Here is a 14,247-nt window from a genome sequence, read left to right on the forward strand (position 1 = left end):
AAAATCAGCATGATCTCGTTGGGCCAAACAGCCATTTTCTGTGTTGTAATTTCTATGTAGAATGACCATAAGTTATATTTTTGAATTGCTTATTGTTTTCAATGATTTAACGTGTTTGCTTATATTAAAAATTATTTTCAGATATATCATCAGTTATCGTTAGACCTCATCATTCTGAACAAGGCCGCTTATCCCTGGTTTGTGATGCAGATGCTAACCCACCAGCTACTAAATACATCTGGACAAAGTAAGAACATTTTTGTTTTGTGGATGAGATGCCACGATGAGCTAGCCCGCTAGAGTAAAGCACTTGAAGCACAGAGCTTCACATTCACATGAAGGTCAATGCGACCAATTCCTGGCCTGTATGATTTTCAATCTGTTAAAATTAACAACCAGTAACTTGTGCAGATCCTGAATCGGGAGTGTTAACCTCTACGCCCAAATTCCCAATATGAGCTCCCGCTGGGCGAAACTCTGCACCAGGGGAACTAAATCCTAAAATTTCTCCCACTGCCTCGTCCCCTTTAGGAGCTGAATTCAAATTCAGCTGTAGTAAAAATTCTTTACTCTGCTGACTGTCAGTCTCAGCCTAGTTTCTAATGGGTGTGGGCCCACAGCACAAACAGCCCATAATTCAACAGGTGGCAATCACAGAGACTATAAATATGTCTGGCAGGCGAAGTGGAAAAATTCAGTGATCCAGTAATGCAGTATTTCTCAGGTTTGGGTTAAGGCACAATGATGAGAAAGAATACAGGGAGTTTTACTCTGTATCTAACATGTGCTGTCCCTGAGTTGAGTGCTTGATGTAGTTGGGCACTCAAAAAATATTGCATTCCTTAGCACTAACCTCCTTCCTTGATCAGCACAAAAATAGTAAAAACAATAACATAATAAAAAGGAACTGGATGGTGCAGTGGATTAAATATTGGCCTTCCACCTCTCGGACCTGGCTTCAAATCCAGCCCATTCTGATGGGATGAAAGTCTCCTCTGTCTGCTGGCTGTAAGGTTTCTAAGGTGAAATGAGTTTAGGCAGTCTCAGTTCAGATCTGGTGCTCAATGAACCACAGCACAAAAATTCCCTAATTCAGCACTAATTGGCAATGTCACCCACAGAGGCCACAGTATGGCTAGTGTGAGGAATGGAAAATAATGTCACGCTGGCGAGGATTCTCTCTTGAGGTTTGGAGTTTGCCATATTGTTGGGACAGATTAGATGGAGCTTTACTCTACGTCTGACTGCACATCACCTGATCAGAGAGCAAGTTATTATCTTAATGGCGAGAAACTGGAAAGTACTGCAGTACAAAGGGATCTGGGGGTCCTAGTGCAAGAAAATCAAAAAGTTAGTATGCAGGTGCAGCAGGTGATCAAGAAGGCCAACGGAATGTTGGCTTTTATTTCTAGGGGGATAGAATATAAAAACATGGAGGTATTGCTGCAGTTATATAAGGTATTGGTGAGACCGCACCTGGAATACTGCATACAGTTTTGGTGTCCATACTTAAGAAAAGACATACTTGCTCTCGAGGCAGTACAAAGAAGGTTCACTCGGTTAATCCCGGGGATGAGGGGGTGGACATATGAGGAGAGGTTGAGTAGATTGGGACTCTACTCATTGGAGTTCAGAAGAATGAGAGGCGATCTTATTGAAACATATAAGATTGTGAAGGGGCTTGATCGGGTGGATGCGGTAAGGATGTTCCCAAGGATGGGTGAAACTAGAACTAGGGAGCATAATCTTAGAATAAGGGGCTGCTCTTTCAAAACTGAGATGAGGAGAAACTTCTTCACTCAGAGGGTAGTAGGTCTGTGGAATTTGCTGCCCCAGGAAGCTGTGGAAGCTACATCATTAAATAAATTTAAAACAGAAATAGACAGTTTCCTAGAAGTAAAAGGGAATTAGAGGTTACGGGGAGCGGGCAGGAAATTGGACATGAAGCTGAATTCGGATCGGTCAAGGCCCTGTGGGTGGCGGAGCGGGCCCAGGGGCTGAGTGGCCGGGTCCTGTTCCCACTTCTTGTGTTCTTTAGATTTGTGGTTGGGATCAGATCAGCCATGATCTTATTGAATGGCGGAGCAGGCTCGAGGGGCCGATTGGCCTACTCCTGCTCCTATTTCTTATGTTCTGATGATCTGGGCATGCTTGGTGCTGACACTGGGTGCATGAAATAGAAAGAGTTCCATTCCTCAACACTAACATCCGGGTATGGTAGCATAGTGGTTATGTTACTGGACTAGTAATTCAGAGGCCTGGACTAATAAACCAGAGTCATGAATTCAAATCCTGCCATGGCACCTGGGGAATTTAAATTCAATTAAAATACTAGTATCAGTAATGGTGGCCATGAAGCTACCGGATTGTTGTAAAAAACAATCTGGTTCACTAATGCCCTTTAGGGAAGGAAACCTGCCGTCCTTACCCGGTCTGGCCTATGTGACTCCAGACCCACAGCAATGTGGTTGATTCTAAATTGCCCTCTGAAATGGCCCAGCAAGCCACTCAGTTGTAAAATCTCGCTTCAAAAAAGTCATAAGAATAAAACCGGACGGACCACCCGGCATCGGACCACTAGGCACCGGACACGACAAAGGCAAACCAAGCCCAGTCGACTCTGCAAAGTCCTCCTCACTAACATCTGGGGACTTGTGCCAAAATTGGGAGAGATGTCCCACAGACTAGTCAAGCAACAGCCTGACATAGCCATACCCACAGAATCATACCTTTCAGCCAACGTCCCTGACTCTTCCATCACTATCCCTGCATATGTCCTGTCCCACCAGCAGGACAGACCGACCAGAGGTGGCGGTACAGTGATATACAGTCAGGAGGGAGTGGCCCTGGGAGTCCTCAACATTGACTCTGGACCCCATGCAATACCGCCCTCCCTCAGCTGATGAATCAGTCCTCCTCCATGTTGAGCACTGAGGGTAGCAAAGTCACAGAATGTACTCTGGGTGGGGGACTTCAATATCCATCACCAAGAGTGGCTCGGTAGCACCACTACTGACTGAGCTGGCCGAATCCTGAAGGACATAGCTGCCAGACTGTGCCTGCGGCAGGTGATGAGCAAACCAACACGAGCGAAAAACTTACTTGACCTCATCCTCATCAATCTACCTGTCGCAAATGCATCTGTCCATGACAGTATTGGTAGGAGTGACCACCGCACAGTCCTCGTGGAGACGAAGTCCCGTCTTCGCACTGAGGACACCATCCAACGTGTTGTGTGGCATTACCACCGTGCTAAATGGGATAGATTCAGAACAGATCTAGCAGCTTCAGAACTGGGCATCCATGAGGCACTGTGGGCCATCTGCAGCAGAATTGTATTCCAGCACAATCTGTAACCTCATGGCCTGGCATATTCTATTATAGAAATATCCTTTCTATAATAGGGTGACCAGAACTGTGTACAGTTCTGGTCACCCTATTATAGAAAGGATATTATTAAACTAGAAAGAGTGCAGAAAAGATTTACTAGGATGCTGCCGGGACTTGATGGTTTGACTTATAGGGAGAGGTTAGATAGACTGGGACTTTTTTCCCTGGAGAGTAGGTTGAGGGGTGATCTTATAGAAGTCTATAAAATAATGAGGGGCATAGATAAGGTAGATAGTCAAAATCTTTTCCCAAAGGTAGGGGAGTCTATAACGAGGGGACATAGATTTAAGGTGAGAGGGGAGAGATACAAAAGGGTCCAGAGGGGCAATTTTTTCACTCAAAGGGTGGTGAGTGTCTGGAACGAGCTGCCAGAGGCAGTAGTAGAGGCGGGTACAATTTTGTCTTTTAAAAAGCATTTGGACAGTTACATGGGTATAGAGGGATATGGGCCAAGTGCAGGCAATTGGGACTAGCTTAGTGGTATAAACTGGGCGACATGGACATGTTGGGCCGAAGGGCCTGTTTCCATGTTGTAACTTCTATGATTCTAATAGCACTGTGGGAGAACCGTCACCACATGGACTGCAGCGGTTCAAGAAGGTGGCTCACCACCACCTTCTCAAGGGCAATTAGGGATGGGCAATAAATGCATGCCTCGCCAGCGACGCCCACATCCCATGAACGAATAAAAAAAAACATCCCTTACCTGGAAGATGTACCATATCCTCGTACTGTATGCTCGATTCAGTGCAGCAAATTCAAGAGCATTTGTGATGTCACTGAAAGCTAAATGTGCCCAACACAATCGCAATTCACCAAGTTTCTTAGAATATCAATCAAGTTGATTGTGGGTTAAGCATATAGTCTGGGTTGACATTTGGGTGCAGTACTGAGGAAGTGCAGCATGGTAAGAGGTGCCATCTTTCAATTGTGATGGTAAATGGAGGCCCCAACTGCCTATTCCAGTTGTTCAGGTCGACACTAAAGATCACAGAGAACTGTTCGAAGTGCAGGGAGCTCCCACAGTGCTCTGGCCAACGTTCCTCCCTCAACCAACACATATTTGTTGGCCAATTGTCTCATTACTGTTTGTGGGACGGTGCTTGGCGTGTTTCAGATACAATAAGGCGCTAAACTATTTATTTCTAATTGGGAATCTCTGATTCACAAGGATGATACCAGAACTGAGAGGATACACTTATCAGGAAAGGCTGAACAGACTGAGGCTGTTTTCTGTAGAAAAAGAGAAGGCTCAGGGGTGACCTAATAAAGGTCTTTAAGATAACAAAAGAGTTTGATAATGTCGACGTAGAGAAAATGTTTCCACTTGTGGGGGAGTCCAAAACTAGAAATCATAAATATAAGATAGTCACAAATAAATCTTGTCGGGAATTCAGGAGAAACTTCTTTACCCAAAGAGTGGTTAGAATGTGGAACGTGCTGCCACAAGGAGTAGATGCATTTAAGGGGAAGCACATGAGGGAGAAAGGAACAGAAGGATATGTTAATAGGATTAGATGAAGTAGGGAGGGAAGAGGCTCGTTTGGAACATAAATGCCAGCATAGACCTGTTGTGTCAAATGGCCTGTTTTTGTGCTGTAGACTCGATGTACCTCGATGATGTGTGGTTAACTGTATTTCATACAGCAGAATCATACTAGGCCCAATTGAGATCAGGCAACTGCTGCACTGTATTTCTAAACTAAGGACTCTGCCCAAAGAACTGACTTAATGTTAGCTGCTGCACAAAGATTTAGCCCTTATTGATTTAGTTATTTTGTCCCCTCTTCATTTTTCTATGAAAAGTCTATTTACGCCTTTGTGAAGTACCTTGGGATATTTTCCTATGTTAAAGGCACCATTTAAATGCAAGATGCTGTTGTATTAGAATCAGAGAAAGGTAAGAGCATGGAAGGAAGCCATTCAGCCCATCGAGTCTGAGCCGGCTTTATGCAAGAGCAATCCAGCTAGTCCCACTCCCTCGCTCTATCCCCGTAGCCCTGCACAATTTTTCCTTTCATGTTCTTATCCAGTTCCCTTTTGAAGGCCATGATTGAATCTGCCTCCACCACCCCTCAGGCAGTGCATTCCAGATCCTAACCGTTCGCTGTGTAAAAAAGTTTTCCTCATGTCACCTTTGGTTCTTTTGCCAATCACCATAAATCTATGCCCGCTGGTTCTTGACCTTTCCACCAATGGGAACAGTTCCTCTCTATCTACTCCGTCTAGACCCTTCATGATTTTGAATACCTCCATCAAATCTCCTCGCAACCTTCTCTGCTCCAAGGAGAACTACCCCAGCTTCTCCAGTCTATCCACGTAACTAAAGTCCCTCAGCCCTGGAATCATTCTAGTAAATCTCTTCTGCACCCTCTTGAAGGCCTTCACATCTTTTCTAAAGTGCGGAGCCCAGAACTGGACACAAACTCCAGTTGTGGCCGAATCAGTGTTTTATAAAGGTTCATCATGACTTCCATACTTTTGTACTCATTGCCTCTATTTATAAAGCCCAGGATCCCGTATGCTTTTTCAACCTGCCCTGCCACCTTCAACGATTTGTGCACATATACCCCTAGATCTCTCTGTTCCTGTATCACTTTTAGAATTGTGCCCTCTAGTTGATATTGCCTCGTTCTCGTTCCTCCTACCAAAATGTATCACTTTGCATTTTTCTGCATTAAATTTCATCTGCCACGTGTCTGCCCATGCCACCAGCCAGTCTATATCCTCTTGAAGCCTATCACTATCCTCCTCACTGTTCACTACCCTTCCAAGTTTCGTGTCATCTGCAAATTTTGAAATTGTGCCCCGTACACCCAAGTCCAAGTCATTAATATCAAGAAAAGCAGTGGTCCCAGCACTGGCCCCTGGGGAACACCACTGTACACCTCCCTCCAGTCCGAAAAATAATCATTTCCTGTCACTTAGCCAATTCTGTATCCATGTTGCTACTGCCCACTTTATTCCATGGGCCGCAGTCTTGATGACAATCCTACCATGTGATACTTTATCAAACGCCTTTTGAAAGTCCACGTACACCACATCAACTTGATAGAAGCCCATGGAATCGAGGGAAAAGTACGGACTTGGTTAGGAAGTTGGCTGAGTGAAAGGCGACAGAGAGTAGGGATAATGGTTAGGTACTCACATTGGCAGGATGTGACTAGTGGAGTCCCGCAGGGATCTGTCTTGGGGCCTCAATTATTCACAATATTTATTAACGACTTAGATGAAGGCATAGAAAGTCTCATATCTAAGATTGGTGGCATTGTAAGCAGTATAGATAAAAACATAAAATTACTAAGCGATATTGATAGATTAGGTGAATGGGCAAAACTGTGGAAAATGGAATTCATTGTAGACAAAAGTGAGGTCATTCACTTTGGATCAAAAAAGGATAGAACAGGGTACTTTCTAAATGGTAAAAAGTTAAAAACAGTGGATGTCCAAAGGGAATTAGGGGTTCAGGTACATAGATCATTGAAGTGTCATGAACAGGTGCAGAAAATAATCAAGGCGGCTAATAGAATGCTGGCCTTTATATCTAGAGGACTAGAGTACAAGGGGGCAGAAGTTATGCTGCAGCTATACAAAACCCTGGTTAGACTGCACCTGGAGTACTGTGAGCAGTTCTGGGCACCGCACCTTCGGAAGGACATATTGGCCTTGGAGGGAGTGCAGCGTAGGTTTACGAGAATGATACCCGGACTTCAAGGGTTAAGTTACGAGGAGAGATTACACAGATTGGGGTTGTATTCTCTGGAGTTTCGAAGGTTAAGGGGTGATCTGATCGAAGTTTATAAGATATTAAGGGGAACGGATAGGGTGGATAGAGAGAAACTATTTCTGCTGGTTGGGGATTTTAGGAGTAGGGGGCACAGTCTAAAAATTAGAGCCAGACCTTTCAGGAGTGAGATTAGAAAACATTTCTACACACAAAGGGTGGTAGAAGTTTGGAACTCTTCCACAAATGGCAGTTGATACTAGCTCAATTGCTAAATTTAAATCTGAGATAGATAGCTTTTTGGCAACCAAAGGTATTAAGGGATATGGGCCAAAGGTGGGTATATGGAGTTAGATCACAGATCAGCCATGATCTTATCAAATGGCGAAGCAGGCACGAGGGGCTGAATGGCCCACTCCTGTTCCTATGTTCTAACTGCATTGCCTTCATCAACCCCCTGTGTTACCTCATCAACAAACAATATCAGGTTGGTTAAACATGATTTTCCTTTAACAAATCCACACTTGTCCAAGTGACTGTTAATTCTGTCCCGGATTATCGTTTCTAAAGGTTTCCCCACCAGCGAGGTTAAACTGACTGGCCTGTAGTTGCTGGGTTTATCTTTACACCCTTTTTTGAACAAGGGTTCTCCAGTCCTCTGGCACCACCCCCGTATCTAAGGATGTTTGGAAGATTATGGCCAGTACATCAGCAATTTCCACCCTTACTTCCCTCAGCAGCCGAGGATTCATCCCAAGCCTCAGTTGGTATTAGTTGTATCAATGTATCTTTTTTAAATACACATGATCTACAGCCTACCAAAAATAATGCAACTGCTGCTACTACAGTTGTATTAAGTATTTTAACTGCTTGCAGTTATCGTTATGCCTTGCACCATTGATTGAGGCATGTTAGATATTTTTATACTGACTCTGTCATTGAACTGTTTTTATTAGAGAGAATGGCTCAATCCCAGAAGGTGTGACAACAGAAAATGAACAAGTTAAATTGACTAAGTTGACTTCTGACCTTAATGGGCTTTATACATGTGAAGCAAGCAACATAGTTGGAACTGTATTCGGCTCCATATACCTGTATACAAGTAAGTGACCTATGAGCTGAGGTGTACACTCCTGTGATTTTTAAGTTTATAAACTGCAGTATCAAATTGAATAATTAAACACATTTTCCTACAAAATGATGTCAAGAACTGAATCCCTAATCTTATTTTACAATATTTTCTAATGTGCTTGGAGATCTCCTGTGGCACTACTCACGGTTAGTGAAATTAATATTTTATAAGGATAGCAATATTAGTGACTGTAAAGTTACAATTGCTTGTGTGTGGCAGTTATTTTTAAACTGATTTAAAAGACATTATTTTTTGTCAAGTTTCAATGCCTAAAAACTGTTCGTCGAAGGAATCAATAGAAGCTGATAGAGGCCCATGCAATTCACAATGTAAAACACTAAAGGATCTTTCATTTTTACTTGTGGAATCAGGATAATAATGATGCAGAGAATAAGTTAGAGATCAAAATATAAAGCTGGAGTTGAAACGAAATTATTAGGAACAGGAGTAGGCCATTCAGCTCCTTGTGCCTGCTCCGCCATTTGATAAGATCATGGCTGATCTGTGATCTAACTCCATATACCCGCCTTTGGCCCATATCCCTTAATACCTTTGATTGCCAAAAAGCTATCTATCTCAGATTTAAATTTAGCAATTGAGCTAGTATCAATTGCCGTTTGCGGAAGAGAATTCCAAACTTCTACCACCCTTTGTGTGTAGAAATGTTTTCTAATCTCGCTCCTGAAAGGTCTGGCTCTAATTTTTAGACTGTGCCCCCAACTCCTAAAATCCCCAATCAGCGGAAATAGTTTTTCTCTATCCCCCTATCCGCTCCCCTTAATATCTTATAAACTTCGATCAGATCACCCCTTAACCTTCGAAACTCCAGAGAATACAACCCCGATTTGTGTAATCTCTCCTCGTAACTTAACCCTTGAAGTCCGGGTATCATTCTAGTAAACCTACGCTGCACTCCCTCCAAGGCCAATATGTCCTTCCGAAGGTGCGGTGCCCAGAACTGCTCACAGTACTCCAGGTGCAGTCTAATCAGGGTTTTGTATAGCTGCAGCATAACTTCTGCCCCCTTGTACTCTCGTCCTCTAGATATAAAGGCCAGCATTCCATTAGCCTTATTGATTATTTTCTGCACCTGTCCAGGACACTTCAATGATCTATGGGCAGCATTTTAGCACCCGCTATCGGGTGCGTTCCTGGCGGGGGGACCCCGAAAATCGGGAAATCCTGGAGCGGGACCAGAGCCCGCCTCGAACCCGCGCACTTCCGGGTTCCCCGCTGACGCGTCGGCGTGCGCGCGCGGCCCCCGCTGGTGGGAATCCCGCAGGTAATTAAAGCCAGCGGGATGCCACTTGAAGCTATTTATTTGGCTTGTTCAGGTCATTAACTGACCTGATTAAGGGATTATGTGAGGAGGGGTGGGATTTTAGAGCAAACTGGGACTGTTTCCAACACTGGAGGAAACACTCCCAATTCAAATGGATCTGTGGCAGCTGCAAAGGTCCATTTGACAGGTAGCGGGGGGGGGGGGGGGGGGGGGGGGGTGGAGAGACCCTCACTCATTGCAGGAGGCCACTCTGTCACCTGGGGCAAAGTTTGGCCTCCACCTCCCTCCTGACAATCAAAGTCACCAACTTGCACACTTACCCCGGGGTCCAGAGACATGTACCTACCTTGCGGACCCCCTCAGATGTACATCTTGCGGATGGGGGCCGCCGTAGCTGCAGTCATGACCTCCTCGGAGGGCGAACAGCCTCACCAGCCTCACTGGCCACGCCACCCACCTCTGGCACGTGGAGCTCAACAACAGAGTGCTGTGACACATCCACCTGTACAGCAGGAGGGAGGGCAACCGCAGAGAGAGATGCGTCGCAGAGGGCACTACCCTCGCCACAGGGTCCACAGACCGAGGCTCAGCTTCCTGGACCTCTCTGAGCAGCAGTGCACACGGAGGCTCAGAGTCACTCGACATGTAGTCGTGGACATCTGCAGCCTCCTTCATGCCAAGCTGCTCCTGGCTGGCCCGAGCACCATCTTCTTACCTGTCGCTGTCAAAGTCACCACTGCCCTCAGGAACCTCTCCTCCGCATCCTTCCAGGGTGCAACCGGGGACATCGCCGACGTCTCTCAGCCGTCTGCACAAAAGAGCCCTGCAAATACATGTACACCCACTCTGCAGTGACACAATGGGTGGCATCAGTTGTGGGTCTTCATAGTGATCGTCAGGAAAGGGCATTATTGCACAGACCAGACAAGATTCGCGAAGACATGGCAGTAGTAGACATGGCCAGGACCTACTCCGTTAATGGTAGGGCGTTGGGGGGAGTTATAGAACAAAGATCTAGGAGTACAGGTTCATAGCTCCTTGAAAGTGGAGTCACAGGTGGATAGGGTGGTGAAGAAGGCATTCAGCATGCTTGGTTTCATTGGTCAGAACATTGAATACAGGAGTTGAGATGTCTTGTTGAAGTTGTACAAGACATTAGTAAGGCCACACTTGGAATACTGTGTACTCCTGTGTGGGCGAAGGGCCTGTTTCCATGTTGTAAACTAGAAAGAGTGCAGAAAAGATTTACTGGAATGCTACCGGGACTTGATGGTTTGACTTATAGGGAGAGGTTGGATAGACTGAGACTTTTTTCCCTGGAGAGTAGGAGGTTTAGGGGTGATCTTATAGAAGTCTATAAAATAATGAGGGGCATAGATAAGGTCGATAGTCAAAATCTTCTCCCAAAGGTAGGGGAGTCTATAACGAGGGGACATAGATTTAAGGTGAGAGGGGAGAGATACAGAAGGGTCCAGAGGGGCAATTTTTTCACTCAAAGGGTGGTGAGTGTCTGGAACGAGCTGCCAGAGGCAGTAGTAGAGGCGGGTACAATTTTGTCTTTTAAAAAACATTTGGACAGTTACATGGGTAAGATGGGTATACAGGGATATGGGCCAAGTGCAGGCAATTGGGATTAGCTTAGTGGTATAAACTGGGCGACATGGACATGTTGGGCCGAAGGGCCTGTTTCCATGTTGTAACTTCTATGATTCTATTCTATTCTAGTAGTGGTGCCAATATAATATGTAATGTGAGTTGGTCAGAAATTCAATATAAGTAACAACCATGACAAACCCTCAAACACCCTCAATATTCCGGGGTACAGAATCTTCAGGCGAGACAGAGGGGGAGGTATAAGAGGAGGGGGGGTCGCAATATTAATTAAAGAATCAATTACTGCCATAAGGAGGGATGATGTATTAGCAGGTTCCTCAAATGAGGCCATATGGGTGGAGCTTAAAAACAAAAAGGGGGCAAGCACTTTGATGGGAGTGTACTATAGGCCCCCAAACAGTCAGGGGGAGATAGAGGAACAGATATGTAGGCAAATCTCAGAAAATTGTGCAAATAATAGGGTAATAATAGTGGGGGATTTCAACTTCCCCAATATTAACTGGGATACTCAGAGTGTAAAAGGCTTAGAGGGTATAAAATTCTTAACGAGCATCCAGGAGAGCTTTTTGAGCCAGCATGTAGAAAGTCCTACAAGAGAGGGGGCGGCACTGGACCGAGTTCTAGGGAATGTGGCCAGCCAAGTGGAAGAAGTGCTAGTAGGTGAGCACTTTGGTGACAGTGACCATAATTCGGTGAGATTTAAGGTGGTCATGGAAAAGGATAGGGAGGGGCCGGAAATAAAGGTTCTAAATTGGGGGGAAGGCCGATTTTAATAGGATAAGGCAGGATCTGGCCAAAATGGACTGGGATCAGCTGCTTGTAGGAAAATCTGCATCGGAGCAATGGGAGTCTTTCAGAAGGGAGATTGAGACCATACAATGGCAACATGTTCCCGTAAAGGTCAAGGGTGGTTCCAAGAACTCCAGGGAACCTTGGATGTCAGGGGATATACGAGAATGGATTAGGAAAAAAAGGAGGGCTTTTGGCAGATACAAAAGGCTAAAGACGGAGGAAGCCCTCGAGGAGTACAAAAAGTGCAGGGGGATACTTAAAAAGGAAATTAGGAGATCAAGGAGGGGCCATGAAATAACACTGGCAAGCAAAATAAAGGAAAATCCTAAGATGTTTTATAAGTATATTAAGGGTAAGAGGATGACTAGGGAAAAAATAGGGCCCATTAGGGACAAAAATGGCAATCTGTGTGTGGAGCCGGCAGATGTAGGAGGGGTTCTAAATGAATTTTTTGCATCTGTTTTCACTATGGAGAAGGACGATGTAGACATAGAAATACGGCAGGGGGACTGTGATACACTCGAACAGATAAACATCGAGCGGGAGGAGGTATTGGCGGTTTTAGCAGGCCTAAAAATGGATAAACCCCCAGGCCCGGACGAAATGTATCCCAGGCTACTGTGTGAGGCAAAGGAGGAGATTGCGGGGGCTCTGACACACATATTCAGAACCTCTCTGGCCACAGGGGATGTGCCAGAGGACTGGAGAACCGCTAATGTAGTACCATTATTCAAGAAGGGGAGTAGGGAAAAACCGGGGAACGACAGGCCAGTGAGCCTAACATCAGTGGTAGGAAAATTATTGGAAAAAATTTTGAAGGACAAAATTAGTCTCCACTTGGAGAAGCAAGGATTAATCAGGGATAGTCAACATGGCTTTGTCAAGGGAAGATCATGTCTGACTAATTTGATTCAATTTTTTGAGGGGGTGACGAGGCGTGTGGATGAGGGTAACGCAGTGGATGTGGTATACATGGATTTCAGTAAGGCCTTCGATAAAGTCCCCCACAGGAGACTGGTCAAGAAGGTACGAGCCCATGGAATCCAGGGTGCCTTGGCACTTTGGATACAAAACTGGCTTAGTGGCAGAAGGCAGAGGGTGATGGTCAAAGGTTGTTTTTGTGACTGGAAGCCTGTGGCCAGTGGGGTACCACAGGGATCGGTGCTGGGTCCCTTGCTGTTTGTGGTCTACATTAGTGACTTGGATATGAATGTAAAAGGTATGATCAGTAAGTTCGCTGATGATACAAAAATTGGTAGGGTGGTAAATAGCGAGGCGGATAGCCTCAGTCTGCAGGACGATATAGATGGGTTGGTCAGATGGGCGGAACAGTGGCAAATGGAATTTAACCCAGAAAAGTGCGAGGTGATGCACTTTGGAGGGACCAACAAGGCAAGGGAATACACAATGAATGGGAGGACCCTAGGCAAGACAGAGGGTCAGAGGGATCTTGGTGTGCAAGTTCACAGATCCCTGAAGGCGGCGGAACAGGTAGATAAGGTGGTAAAGAAGGCATATGGGATACTTGCCTTTATTAGCCGAGGCATAGAATATAAGAGCAAGGAGGTTATGATAGAGCTGTACAAAACACTGGTTAGGCCACAGCTGGAGTACTGTGTGCAGTTCTGGTCGCCACACTACAGGAAGGATGTGATCGCTTTGGAGAGGGTGCAGAGGAGATTTACCAGGGCTGGAGCGCTTCAGCTATGAAGAGAGACTGGGAAGATTGGGTTTGTTTTCCTTGGAGCAGAGGAGGCTGAGGGGGGACATGATTGAGGTGTACAAAATTATGAGGGGCACAGATAGGATGGATACTAAGGAGCTTTTTCCCTTCGTTGAGGGTTCTATAACAAGGGGACATAGATTCAAGGTAAAAGGCGGGAGGTTTAGAGGGGATTTGAGAAAGAACTTTTTCACCCAGAGGGTGGTTGGAGTCTGGAACTCACTGCCTGAAAGGGTTGTGGAGGCAGGAACCCTCACAACATTCAAGAAGCATTTGGATGAGCACTTGAAATGCCATAGCATACAAGGCTACGGACCAAATGCTGGAATATGGGATTAGAGTAGACAGGGCTTGATGGCCGGCGCGGACACGATGGGCCGAAGGGCCTCTATCCGTGCTGTATAACTCTATGACTCTATGACCCTTGTGCATCCCCTTCATGCTCACGACACGTTTGCCGTACGCTGCCGACTGCACATCTGTGATGCATGCCCTGTGGCTGCAGCACAGGTCGTGGCAGGTTGAGTGAGGCTGGCCATGAAAGAGATGCACGAGAGGGTGTGTACGAGATAGAGCCATTAGATTGTATG

At 45.6% G+C, this 14,247-nt stretch overlaps 1 protein-coding gene across 2 annotated transcripts in view; it reads left to right on the forward strand.

Moving 5' to 3' along the window:
• Window positions 1–14,247, forward strand: part of LOC137323069 (nectin-3-like) — a 140,286-nt gene that overhangs the window by 40,277 nt on the left and 85,762 nt on the right. For both annotated transcript variants that reach the window (XM_067986470.1, XM_067986471.1), the window contains exons 4-5: window positions 142–247; window positions 8,071–8,216. In XM_067986470.1, coding sequence (XP_067842571.1) covers window positions 142–247; window positions 8,071–8,216 — 252 coding nt within the window. The remainder of the gene's footprint in view (window positions 1–141; window positions 248–8,070; window positions 8,217–14,247) is intronic.

Source organism: Heptranchias perlo, chromosome 6 (assembly GCF_035084215.1).
Source record: "Heptranchias perlo isolate sHepPer1 chromosome 6, sHepPer1.hap1, whole genome shotgun sequence".
NCBI lineage: Eukaryota > Metazoa > Chordata > Chondrichthyes > Hexanchiformes > Hexanchidae > Heptranchias > Heptranchias perlo.